Here is a 12,931-nt window from a genome sequence, read left to right as displayed (position 1 = left end):
TGATTTGTATTGATTTATTTTATTTCACCTTTATTTAACCAGGTAGACAAGTTGAGAACAAGTTCTCATTTACAATTGCGACCTGGCTTAGATAAAGCAAAGCAGTTCGACACATACAACGACACAGAGTTACACATGGAGTAAAACAAACATACAGTCAATAATACAGTATAAACAAGTCTATATACGATGTGAGCAAATGAGCTGAGATAAGGGAGGTAAAGGCAAAAAAAGGCCATGGTGGCAAAGTAAATACAATATAGCAAGTAAAACACTGGAATGGTAGATTTGCAGTGGAAGAATGTGCAAAGTAGAAATAATGGGGTGTAAAGGAGCAAAATAAATTAATAAATTAAATACAGTAGGGAAAGAGGTAGTTGTTTGGGCAAAATTATAGGTGGGCTATGTACAGGTGCAGTAATCTGTGAGCTGCTCTGACAGTTGGTGCTTAAAGCTAGTGAGGGAGATAAGTGTTTCCAGTTTCAGAGATTTTTGTAGTTCGTTCCAGTCATTGGCAGCAGAGAACTGGAAGGAGAGGCGGCCAAAGAAAGAATTGGTTTTGGGGGTGACTAGAGAGATATACCTGCTGGAGCGTGTGCTACAGTTGGGAGATGCTATGGTGACCAGCGAGCTGAGATAAGGGGGGACTTTACCTAGCAGGGTCTTGTAGATGACATGGAGCCAGTGGGTTTGGCGACGAGTATGAAGCGAGGGCCAGCCAACGAGAGCGTACAGGTCGCAATGGTGGGTAGTATATGGGGCTTTGGTGACAAAACGGATTGCACTGTGATAGACTGCATCCAATTTGTTGAGTAGGGTATTGGAGACTATTTTGTAAATGACATCGCCAAAGTCGAGGATTGGTAGGATAGTCAGTTTTACAAGGGTATATTTGGCAGCATGAGTGAAGAATGCTTTGTTGCGAAATAGGAAGCCAATTCTAGATTTAACTTTGGATTGTAGATGTTTGATATGGGTCTGGAAGGAGAGTTTACAGTCTAACCAGACACCTAAGTATTTGTAGTTGTCCACGTATTCTAAGTCAGAGCCGTCCAGAGTAGTGATGTTGGACAGGCGGGTAGGTGCAGGTAGCGATCGGTTGAATAGCATGCATTTAGTTTTACTTATATTTAAGAGCAATTGGAGGCCACGGAAGGAGAGTTGTATGGCATTGAAGCTTGCCTGGAGGGTTGTTAACACAGTGTCCAAAGAAGGGCCAGAAGTATACAGTATGGTGTCGTCTGTGTAGAGGTGGATCAGAGACTCACCGGCAGCAAGAGCGACCTCATTGATGTATACAGAGAAGAGAGTCGGTCCAGGAATTGAACCCTGTGGCACCCCCATAGAGACTGCCAGAGGTCCGGACAGCAGACCCTCCGATTTGATGAGGAACATGTTTTATTTAATCCATTTTAGAATAAGGCTGTAACGTAACAAAATGTGGAAAATGCGAAGGGGTCTGAATACTTTCTGAATGCACTGTACATATACTAAAATAGCTCTCTGACACCCTTATCTCTACTGACCTGTAAGCAGAGACTAATTATTCAGTCTATTCATACTATATATCACCATGGTGAGCATTGTTTACAGCACATGTAAAATGCACTACATGACCAAAAATATGTGGACACTTACTCGTCGAACATTCCAAAATCATGGGCATTAATATGAATTTGGTCCCGCCTTTGCTGCTATAACAGCAGGAAGTCTTTTCACTAGATGTTGGAACATTGCTGCGGGCACTTGCTTCCATTCAGCTACAAGAGTATTAGTGAGGTCAGGCAGTGATGTTGGGCGATTAGGCCTGGCTCGCAGTCGGCATTCCAATTCATCCCAAAGGTGTCCGATGGGGTTGAGATCAGGGCTCTGTGCAGGCCAGTCAAGTTCTTCCACACTCATCTCGACAAACCATTTCTGTATGGACCTCGCTTTGGAACCAAGGGGCATTGTCATGCTGAAACAGGAAAGGGCCTTCCCCAAACTGTTGCCATAAAGTTGAAATTACAGAATTGTCTAGAATGTTATTGTATGCTATAGCGTTAAGATTTCACTTCATTGGAACTAAGGGACCAAGCCCAAACAGCCCTAGACCATTATTCCTCCTCCACCAAACCTTTGAGTTGGCACTATGCATTCAGACAGGTAGCGTTCTACTGGCATCCGCCAAACCCATATTAGTCTGCCGGACTGTCAGATGGTGAAGCGTGATTTATCACTCCAGAGAACTGGTTTCCACTGCTCCAGAGTCCAATGGCTGCGAGCTTTACACCACTCCAGCTGATGCTTGGCATTGCGCATGGTGATCTTAGGCTTGTGTGTGGCTGCTCGACCATGGAAACCTATTTCATGAAGCTCCCGACGAATAATGATTGTGCTGACGTTGCTTCCAGAGGCAGATTGGAACTCGGTAGTGAGTGTTGCAAGCGAGGACAGACAATTTTTACGCTCTTCAGCACTTGCCAGTCCCATTCTGTGAGCTTGTGTGGCTTACCACTTTGCAGATGAGCCATTGTTGCTCCTAGACATTTCCACTACACAATAACAGCACTTACATTTGACAGGGGCAGCTCTAGCAGGGCAGAAATTTGACAAACTGACTTGTAAAGGTGGCATCCTATGATGCTGCCACGTTGAAAGGCCGTTCTACTGCCAGTGAGTCTCTATAGAGATTGCATGGCGGTGTGCTTGATTTTATACACCTGTCGCTCGTGGCTGAAATAGCTAAATCCACTCATTTGAAGGGGTGTCCATATACTTTTGTATATGTTGCTTGTAATTTATGATTAATATCCAATTTTTCTCTTAAATGTATTCTTAACGATGTCAATAACAGTCAACAACACTTCCACCAGTTGGTAAAGTGAGTGTGTTTGCGAAGATATCAGTGTATTTTTCCCTCTGTCCCTCCTCAGGTGTCTCCTCTCCCAGACACCAGATCCAGGCCCTGCACCTCCTCATCATGCTGCTCCCTGAGCCCAATAGAGACACACTCAAGGTGAGCATGATCTTTGACTAATGCCCCTAAAGATCAGGGTTCACATCCTTTGTAGCTAATCCCGAGACTCATGATGATGGACTGAGAGACTACACTTTCAACTGTGACCACACACAAACACACACCTATCCCACATATCCAGTCCTAAAATAGCTCAAATAAGTGCAGAGGCTAAGAATTTTTTTCAATTGGGCAACTGTGTCCAACTATGCATTCCTACGACTCATAAGCCAATAGTCACAACCATGAGTGACTAACATTCCATTCTAAGGGGCGGTTGCCTTCGTAACATGTAAACAACCATGAAGTGTTGCTCAAGCCTCAGTCAAGGCATAATATGATGACTTAACTTGGCACACTTGAAGTGAACTTGAAGAGTAACAACTATGTTTAAGTATCGTCCCATGAATGGCTTATTGTATGAAGTTTAGATAAGAGGTTTTTGAAGGTGTGAAGGGAAAACGGTGATAACCCTCTGACGTCCTCTCTTCCTGAGTGGACAGTATATAAAATGACGTGTGTAGGATAAGATATGAGAACGTGTTTCAGTATGGGCACATTTTGGATCAGTAGGCCAGAGTTACCCAGTGATTGTGCCAGTGCAAAGGTTGAACCTGTTTTCTTGAAGGAATAAATCCGAGGAGCACACACACACACACACACACACACACACACACACACACACACACACACACACACACACACACACACACAGACCCAGTCTAACCCCTCTGTGCCCCTCTAGGCCCTGTTGGAGTTCCTAAGGAAGGTGGTAGCCTATGAAGAGAAGAACAGGATGAGTCTGTGGAACGTGTCCATGATCGTGGCTCCCAACCTCTTCACCTACCGGGGCAAGAACGCCAAGCAGGAGGAGATGCAGGCGGCAGCCGGGGCGGCCCACCTCGTACGGCTACTCATCACATACCAAGAACTGCTCTGGACCGTGAGTTTGCAACACACACGTACACACGTTTCTTGAACACATAGAGATGGGATACGGTCACACACGACACATTCACTACCCCCAAACATATCTCATCAACAGTCATCTGGCCTCATCAGGACAGACCAGGGTGCTATTCAATTACAGTAGGACTGCAATTTCCCAAATTGGTGGTTGAAAGATTACGTCTATACTCTATACTCTATACTATATCCTGATCCAGCAAAGCATCTGCAATTTTACGACTTCCAATACAACTTCTGTAATTTTGCTTAACAAAAACCTCACGTTCAGTAATTCAAGACAAGTCATTTTTTATGTAGACCTTGAGCCTGGTTAAACAAGACTGAAAGCTGAGCTCACCATTGTTTTACTGGGGGGAAAAGTGTTTATGACGAAAACCCATGAGGGAAGTGATCCAGGCACGTTGTATGAAACGCAAAGAGACAAAGAGCAGCTTGACCCACATCTGGGGACTGCTGCCTGACCTATTAGAATACAATGCATAGGACAATGCATAGAATGTAATGCCACTACAGCCCAAATCACCAAGCCCCCGGGCAGACGGGGAGAAAGTGAAGAGAGAGAGGGAGGATAGAGAGATTAATAGGTGTATTGTTCTCTCCTCAGGTGCCCTGCTTTCTCATCTCCCACGTGAGGAAGTTGAATGAGGCTAGCAAGAAGCCGCCCAGCTCAGAGAAGACCAAAAGGAAGCTGCTACTGATGAGGAAGTGGAACGCTGAGAAGACTGAGAGGAGCGAGGTAATGATTACTGACTTTATGGACTCTAAACTACTTTAACCCCAACTTGAAATGGTCAATTAGATTTATTCTCAATGTTAGTTTGACTTGACAACAATATCATAGGCTATTGGGTGTATGCTTGCTCCTGACAGTACCTAATTGGATGTGGTCGCCAGTACCTTTCAGCATGAGGTTTACTCATGTAATGGGACTTGAATTGAAGTTGGGTCTTTTCTTTGTCCACAGTTGACTGACCTCCGAGAAGGGGTCATCAGGGTTCACGCCCCACTACAAGCTAAGATCTCCATGGCGATCCAGTTGGACAACGAGACCAAGGCCAAAGATGTGATGGCGCGCTTCGATTATGAGAACGGGTCAGTGGAGGAAAAGTGATGATTACTTATTTCTTCAATGCCTCTGTTGATGTTGCTAATGTATACTATAGGGATGTCTGGGTTTATTAAAATCATTATCTTTTTTTATCTCGCAGTTGTGGCACCAGAAGCACTAGCCAGAGGCCAGTACAGTATTTGTTTGAGGTCGGAGGAAACATAGGTATGTATGATTACACCCGTTTGACTCAAATTATTTTCAATCAAAGGATTATTGTAATTTCTGTCTTCTTTAATGAAACTAAAACAATAAGTTTTCTCTCTAGGCGAGCGCTGCTTGGACCCTGAGACTCACCTACTAGACGTGTACCATGTGAATCCGCACTGTGAGTGGCTTTTAAAACCCACGACCACATGAGAACTGAGGACTCACTCACTCAACACAGTCAGCAAACTGAACCACTGCCCTCTTGTGGCCGTCTTGGTGAACTGAGCATGCACGGAGACCTTGTTGACTGTAGGTTCAGTTAAGGTTTTATCCCAAACTATGGACCACTAAAAAGAGCGAGAGCTGGAAGATGAACTATGGAGAGAGACATTCTCCTCCTGAAGGAAGGACTCAACATAGGCCATGTTTGTGGGATTGAACCTTATAACAAACTACTAAATAGGACAGAAGCACTATACTCTGACTAGCTGGGTTCTGGATGGAAGTATTTGGAGGTGGGACAGCTTTGTAAAGACATGCCCCACATACGTGACTGACGACATCCCATTGCTTGCCATTTGAATTTTTTTGTGCCAGATATTCACCTCCTGGGTCGTTCCACCAATTCAGTGCCTTTTGAGGACAGTAACCTATTTTACACTACCATTTCACTATTAGATGTTCAATGTTTCTTCAGTTTACGTAACAGGATTGACCTTAAAATGAGGGACAGACTAATCACATGAAATAATAATAATCTTCAGAAATGACTTTGTCAAAGCAACAAAATAGCACGGTTTTACAAGGATGGTGAAATGTTGGGGTTAAGTTGCTTAAAATCTCTGAAAATCAGAGGGTGCAAGGAGGGACACTAGCAAGTCTTTATTTATATGAACAATCTGATTTATTGAATTTTCCATGTGGTCTATATCAAAGGGCACTTCATTTAATAAAACAGGGTTTTCAAATTCAATATTGTTGCACAATTTCTACATAAAATATGAAAAGGATGCAAAAGGAACTCTTCGTGGAACGACCCTGCTACAGAGGCCATGGACACAATAACAGACCATGTGTACCACTTCATGCAAGACCCAGTTAACATTTACTTGCTATATTTATACCACACATGTATCCTGATAATTGTATTATTACACATACTCCATATAACTTTTTGATCATTTATAAGAGCATAATGTTGATTGCAAAAATATTGTGAGGAGATTCAGAAGACTAGCAGTTTGGGTTGTTGAGTTCATGATGGTGAGGGACAAGTGGAGATGGGAGAGACCTGATACTGAATACAGACATTGGCTCTGTCTGAAACTTTGTTTCATGGTCTCCTGTCCTGCTGACCGCTGATCGGTGTCTAGAACTGATCAGGACAAGGCAGGTGAAAACAACGTAGTGGAAACCTATCCAGTCCTTTCACCTGCTAGTGGTCATCAAGGACATGAGATAAGGAGAGGAAGCGGTTTCAGAGTACTGAGACGCAGGCCCACATCGGAACTGTGACCAACGATTCAGGCCATTGTTCAGCCCACCTTCTTTGCTTTTTGGATTTGCATGTTGAGCACTAATATAAACATATCTCCCTCCTGACACATCTCCCCACCCCAATGGACTGTGAATGTTGTACATGTGACTTGTAGAAAACAATGTACACACTACACTATGACTTAACAACCCTTTCAACCCTACCTGTAGGCCCAGTCTACATCAGAGACATGCATTACTAATGAACTAAACTGACTTTGCATGCCTGGAGAGTGCTTACAATACTTTAATGAAGGAAAGGAGAAAAGGCATAGAGTGGCCATAAAAAAGGCCCTTCATAACAGTGTTAGCCTGGCTTCCAAACTGATTTCATTACATTTCACCATCGTTTCTTTCCAAACGATGGTAAGAGGAGTGTTCAGTCTGGTTTCACCAGGCTAGCAATCGCTTGCTTATGAACTTGTGAATAATGTTTACTTGCAGGGCGTGTATGTTTTAGCCCAATCAACCTCTCTCCACTTTATTTTACTCTGTGGTCTTAGTAGTTCAATGTTTGCCTGTGCCTTGGTTGTCAGCCTGTGGTTTTTGTTGTTTAAGTATTATGTGCTTCCAAATGAACCTGTAGCAATTGTGTCAACAAGACAAAGGTCGTAATGTTGATTTCACTTTGCGCAGGACTTTTAAAAATTATTTATCCTTCCAAAGCCAGTGTGTAAACATTTTTTGTAAATGATTGTGCACCATAGACTCTTACTATGTGTGTATTTTCTGTATATAGAATACTGATTTAGCATTTTTTTAATTTTTTATTTGCATTTATTTTATGAATATTATTTGACCACTGTTGACAGTTTTGGCCAAGTGACACAATGTATCTGACACCGTAACAACTGAATATAACATCAAGTTAAAAATGGACTTGTCTTTCTCTCTTGTCAGAACTGTGTTGTGAAATATGTTAGGAAAAAAATCTGCTCAGTTTCTCCCCCAAAATAGCATGAACACTAAATTCAGAACATTATTCTGCAGGTACTCCTGGGAAACTATGCAGAAAGACAAACAGACATGGTATAGAACGGAAAACATCAGAAGCAGCTTTGACAAGCGTGTTATGCACTGCATAATATGTGGGCAGGCTTATAGTAATAGAGCCTGCAGATCAACTATGACTTTGATATACTATGATATTGATATGTTTTAAAGTATTTTATTAGCAAATATAAATTTTCTAGAACATCGCATATAAAAACTAAGACATTCTATTGTCCAATTAATTTGGGGGAGTCAAAATGCACAAAGGAACATGAACACCAACACAGAAAATGGGTTGATAAAAAAAAACACTTTCACATTGAGCAAACATTACTTCAATCTTTCTTTACAAAACATTACAAATGGAAGTCATTTCATAGGTCAAATTTCAATGGTCAAATCACATGGTCATAGCGTTAGATATGGAATGGTTTGGTATGGCTGGTAAAGTTCTGGTATGGTTGTGGCAAGGTTATGTGGCGGTGCTAGGGCAGGAGTGGGGTGACACTCCTTGGAGGGTGAAGGCAGTACTGATGTCCAGGATGTTGGTCATGTGACCCTTGATCAAGCGGATGTTACGCATACATCCACGGAACGGCATTCTGGATGTCAGGCAGTTCTGTTTCACACCGACTGTAAACAAAGAGCGAGGTCAATACATGGGTGCTAACAAATTAATTTACTTGACACTGGAATTGATCAACATCAAAGCAAAGGGGTGACAAAGGCCCAGTCCAGTGAAGTGTCTTGCATTTAGGGTATAGGGGCTGTTTGTGGAAAGAGACTGAAGGTTTTATAGAGGGGGAACGTACCAGGGAAGCCTCCCACGTAGACCGGGTCCTTGGTCTCAGCCGAGGTGGACTGGGGGTGGGGGTTGTCGGTGAGCACCGTGACTCCGTCCACGGTCAGACTCAGAGCGTTCTTGGTCTTCTTTGCCAGCAGGGTGTGCCAGAGACCGTCACACAGCCACCAGCCCAGCCGCGAAGTGGCCGACACCCGCCCGGCACCGTTGTTCACGTGGAACACCGCCTGTCCGTTGGCTAGCTCCAGCCCGATGGCGTCCACCTTGGCACTGCTGACCCCAAGGAGGACTCCATCTGACACTGTGCTGCGGAACTCCAGAGACACCTCCATATCTGAGCCCACTTTGTAACCATTCTTTACTGCAGGGGACAAACCATAACGAACCAGTTTACATCACTATGTCATACAGTCAAGGAGGACACATTAAGGCACTCCTATTCATGTTTTTAAACAGTTACATGTAGCTATGCATTGAGCTTGTTAAAATGATCTCATCCTAAGCATTATTCCGGTTGAAAATCTATCAGAAAGGATGTGGAAATGTTGACTTTTTAAATATAGTTGGCAGAAAAATGTAAAATGGCTTTTTTTTTCGCTTCACAAAGACTTTGGCTTGAAGTACGGCGTTTATGGGCGTTAGTACTCACTCAGAGCAGCGTATCCGCTCCCATTGAAGAAGGTCCCGTCCTGGGCTGCGGTGAAGCAGTGTGCAGTGGATTGTTCAGACACTGGACTCTGGGTGTTCAACTTAACACTGTTCAGCAACACCTTCTGGATGCAGCCTGCCAAACTATGGGTCACCTGCATGAGGGAATATAAATATTAACATTTGGGGTTGTGGATAAACATTTACTCAGCAGAAAATGTACCACCTGCTTTCAACACAAACAATTACATAAAAACTATATTTCAGCATGAATAGCAAGTACACTGACTATACCAAACATTAAGAATACCTTGCTAATATTGAGTTGCACCCCCTTAGCCCTCAGAACAGCCTCAATTTGTTGGGGCATGGACTATACAGTCGTGGCCAAAAGTTTTGAGAATGACACAAATATTCATTTTCATAAAGTCTGCTGCCTCAATTTGTATGATGGCAATTTGCATATACTCCAGAATGTTATGAAGAGTGATCAGAGTGATCAGATGAATTGCAATTAATTGCAATGTCCCTCTTTGCCATGCAAATGAACTGAATCCCCCCCAAAACATTTCCACTGCATTTAAACCCTGCCACAAAAGGACCAGCTGACATCATGTTAGTGATTCTCTCGTTAACACAGGTGTGAGCGTTGACGAGGACAAGGCTGGAGATCACTCTTGTCATGCTAATTGAGTTGAAAGCTTCAAAAGGAGGGTGGTGGTTGGAATCATTTTTCTTCTTCTGTCAATCATGGTTACCTGCAAGGAAACACGTCCCGTCATCATTGCTTTGCACAAAAAGGGCTTCACAGGCAAGGATATTGCTGCCAGTAAGATTGCACCTAAATCAACCATTTATCGGATCATCAAGAACTTAAAGGAGAGTGGTTCAATTGTTGTGAAGAAGGCTTCAGGGCGTCCAAGAAAGTCGAGCAAGCGCCAGGACCGTCTCCTAAAGTTGATTCAGCTGTGGGATGGGGGCACCACCAGTACAGAGCTTGCTCAGGAAGGTGTGAGTGCATCTACACGCACAGTGAGGCGAAGACTTTTGGAGGATGGCCTGGTGTCAAGAAGGGCAGAAAAGAAGCCACTTCTCTCCAGGAAAAACATCAGGGACAGACTGATATTCTGCAAAAGGTACAGGGATTGGACTGCTGAGGACTGGGGTAAAGTCATTTTCTCAGATGAATCCCCTTTCTGATTGTTTGGGGCATCTGGAAAAAAGCTTGTCCGGAGAAGACAAGGTGAGCACTACCATCAGTCCTGTGTCATGCCAACAGTAAAGCATCCTGAGACCATTCATGTGTGGGGTTGCTTCTCAGCCAAGGGAGTGGGCTCACTCACAATATTGCCTAAGAACTCAGCCATGAATAAAGAATGGTACCAACACATCCTCCAAGAGCAACTTCTCCCAACCATCTAGGAACAGTTTGGTGACGATCAATGCCTTTTCCAGCATGATGGAGCACCTTGCCATAAGACAAAAGTGATAACTAAGTGGCTCGGGAACAAAACATCAATATTTTGGGTCCATGGAAAGGAAACTCCCCAGACCTTAATCCCATTGACAACTTGTGGTCAATCCTCAAGAGGTGGGTGGACAAACAAAACCCCACAAATTCTGACAAACTCCAAGCATTGATTCTACAAGAATGGGCTGCCATCAGTCAGGATGTGGCCCAGAAGTTAATTGACAGCATGCCAGGGCGGATTGCAGAGGTCTTGAAAAAGAAGGGTCAATACTGCAAATATTGACTCTGCATCAGCTTCATGTAATTGTCGACAAAAAGCCTTTGACACTTATGAGATGCTTGTAATTATACTTCAGTATTCCATAGTAACATCTGACAAAAATATCTAAAGACACTGAAGCAGCAGACTTTGTGAAAATGTATATTTGTGTCAAAACTTTTGGCCACGACTGTACAAGGTGTCGAAAGCTTGCCACAGGGTTGCTGGCCCATGTTGGCTCCAATGCTTCCCACAGTTGTGTAAAGTTGGCTAGATGTCCATTGGGTGCTGGACCATTCTTAATACACATGAGAAACTGTTGAGCGTGAAAAAGTCAGCAGCGTTGCAGTTCTTGACACAAACCGGTGAGCCTGGCACCTACTACCATACCCCGTTCAAAGGCAATTCAATATTGTGTCTTGCCCATTCACCCTCTGAATGGCACACATATACAATCAATGTCTCAATGTTTATAAAATCCTTTAACCTGTCTCTTCCCCTTCATCTACACTGATTTGAAGTTGATTTAACAAGTGACATCAATAAGGGATCATAGCTTTCATCTGGTCAGTCTGTCATGGAAAGAGCATGTGTTCTTAATGTTTTGTACAATCAGTGCATGTTGTGTGTTGTAGTTGAACTTACATTGCCTATCTTCTTGGCGGTGTAGGTCTGGGGAAGTCCTCCCAGATACAGCTTGTTCTCCACATCCAGAGTGTTTCCTTTAGCCGGCACTGGAGTTGATGGCTGGCCGTCGACACTGATAACCACACTCTTCTTATTGAAGTCCGTCTTCACCTGGACACCCACAGATACACGACAGGGTTGGGGAGAGTCATGACAACCTGCATGGTAATATCACTGCTTTCAGTTATGATCCGAAACGAACTTGAATTGTGACATACTTGGGCTTTTTGTATTCATTAATGATATTGTTATGCGTCCCCTGAATCGACAACAATCACTGCAATCTACTATCGCTCTTGGCCCAGAAGGGCCTAGTCACTAACTGTGTGCCACTGGCCGTCGTTGAATCGACAACAATCACTGCAATCTACTATCGCTCTTGGCCCAGAAGGGCATATAGTCACTAACTGTGTGCCACTGGCCGTCGTTGAATCGACAACAATCACTGCAATCTACTATCGCTCTTGGCCCAGAAGGGCATATAGTCACTAACTGTGTGCCACTGGCCGTCGTTGAATCGACAACAATCACTGCAATCTACTATCGCTCTTGGCCCAGAAGGGCATATAGTCACTAACTGTGTGCCACTGGCCGTCGTTGAATCGACAACAATCACTGCAATCTACTATCGCTCTTGGCCCAGAAGGGCATATAGTCACTAACTGTGTGCCACTGGCCGTCGTTGAATCGACAACAATCACTGCAATCTACTATCGCTCTTGGCCCAGAAGGACCTAGTCACTAACTGTGTGCCACTGGCCGTCGTTGACGGACACAGGGAAGGTGGCGGTGGCGGGGCCGCTGCCCTTGTCACAGGTGAAGAACAGATGTCCTCCCAGCAGCTGCAGAGTGGCGTAGTCCATCTGGTTGGCGTGGGCCATGTAGTAGATCAAACCACTCTGGGTATAGGTACGCACCGACAGCTCCAGAGAGAAACTGTCAGGAAGAGAAGCGAGAAGAGACATGAAGTATTTAAGCTACTGACAAAGCTATATTTTGAGTTAGCTATGATTTACTGTAAGATAAAGACTTTTGTTAATGGTTTGGTAGACCTATAAATAGGCAATGAATGGATATGACAATTTGTGGATAATTGTCAATAATACACAATTGAAGTGGACATTTGTTTAGGAGTACCAACCAATCTCATAATAATCATATATTGATGAATGCATCCACCAACCAAAAACATGTCTCACAACATCTTTGGAATGACAATAGGAGTTGGCAAGAGCATAAGCAGATCTGGGATCAGGCTAATTGAACTGTGCCTTCCTCTCAATCACAAACAATGTAGGCTACAGTGAAAC

The 12,931-nt window shown here is 43.7% G+C and overlaps 2 protein-coding genes across 2 annotated transcripts in view; one reads left to right on the top strand and one right to left on the bottom strand.

Moving 5' to 3' along the window:
- Window positions 1-7,640, top strand: part of LOC115130196 (rho GTPase-activating protein 28-like) — a 52,365-nt gene extending 44,725 nt beyond the window's left edge. The window contains 6 exon segments of the mRNA XM_029661077.2: window positions 2,916-2,998; window positions 3,744-3,941; window positions 4,572-4,703; window positions 4,932-5,059; window positions 5,176-5,240; window positions 5,344-7,640. Coding sequence (XP_029516937.2) covers window positions 2,916-2,998; window positions 3,744-3,941; window positions 4,572-4,703; window positions 4,932-5,059; window positions 5,176-5,240; window positions 5,344-5,435 — 698 coding nt within the window. The 3' untranslated portion in view covers window positions 5,436-7,640.
- A 273-nt stretch (window positions 7,641-7,913) lies between these two features.
- The window catches only part of lama1 (laminin, alpha 1), an 86,011-nt gene continuing 80,993 nt past the window's right edge, over window positions 7,914-12,931 (bottom strand). Inside the window, exons 53-57 of the mRNA XM_029661076.2 lie at window positions 12,368-12,557; window positions 11,580-11,732; window positions 9,206-9,359; window positions 8,567-8,917; window positions 7,914-8,387 (exon numbers count right to left, since the gene is read on the bottom strand). Of these exons, the coding sequence (XP_029516936.2) occupies window positions 8,227-8,387; window positions 8,567-8,917; window positions 9,206-9,359; window positions 11,580-11,732; window positions 12,368-12,557 (1,009 nt within the window). The 3' untranslated portion in view covers window positions 7,914-8,226. The remainder of the gene's footprint in view (window positions 8,388-8,566; window positions 8,918-9,205; window positions 9,360-11,579; window positions 11,733-12,367; window positions 12,558-12,931) is intronic.

The sequence above is a fragment of the Oncorhynchus nerka genome, linkage group LG6 (genome assembly GCF_034236695.1).
Source record: "Oncorhynchus nerka isolate Pitt River linkage group LG6, Oner_Uvic_2.0, whole genome shotgun sequence".
NCBI lineage: Eukaryota > Metazoa > Chordata > Actinopteri > Salmoniformes > Salmonidae > Oncorhynchus > Oncorhynchus nerka.
This window is presented reverse-complemented; position numbering and strand designations above follow the sequence as displayed.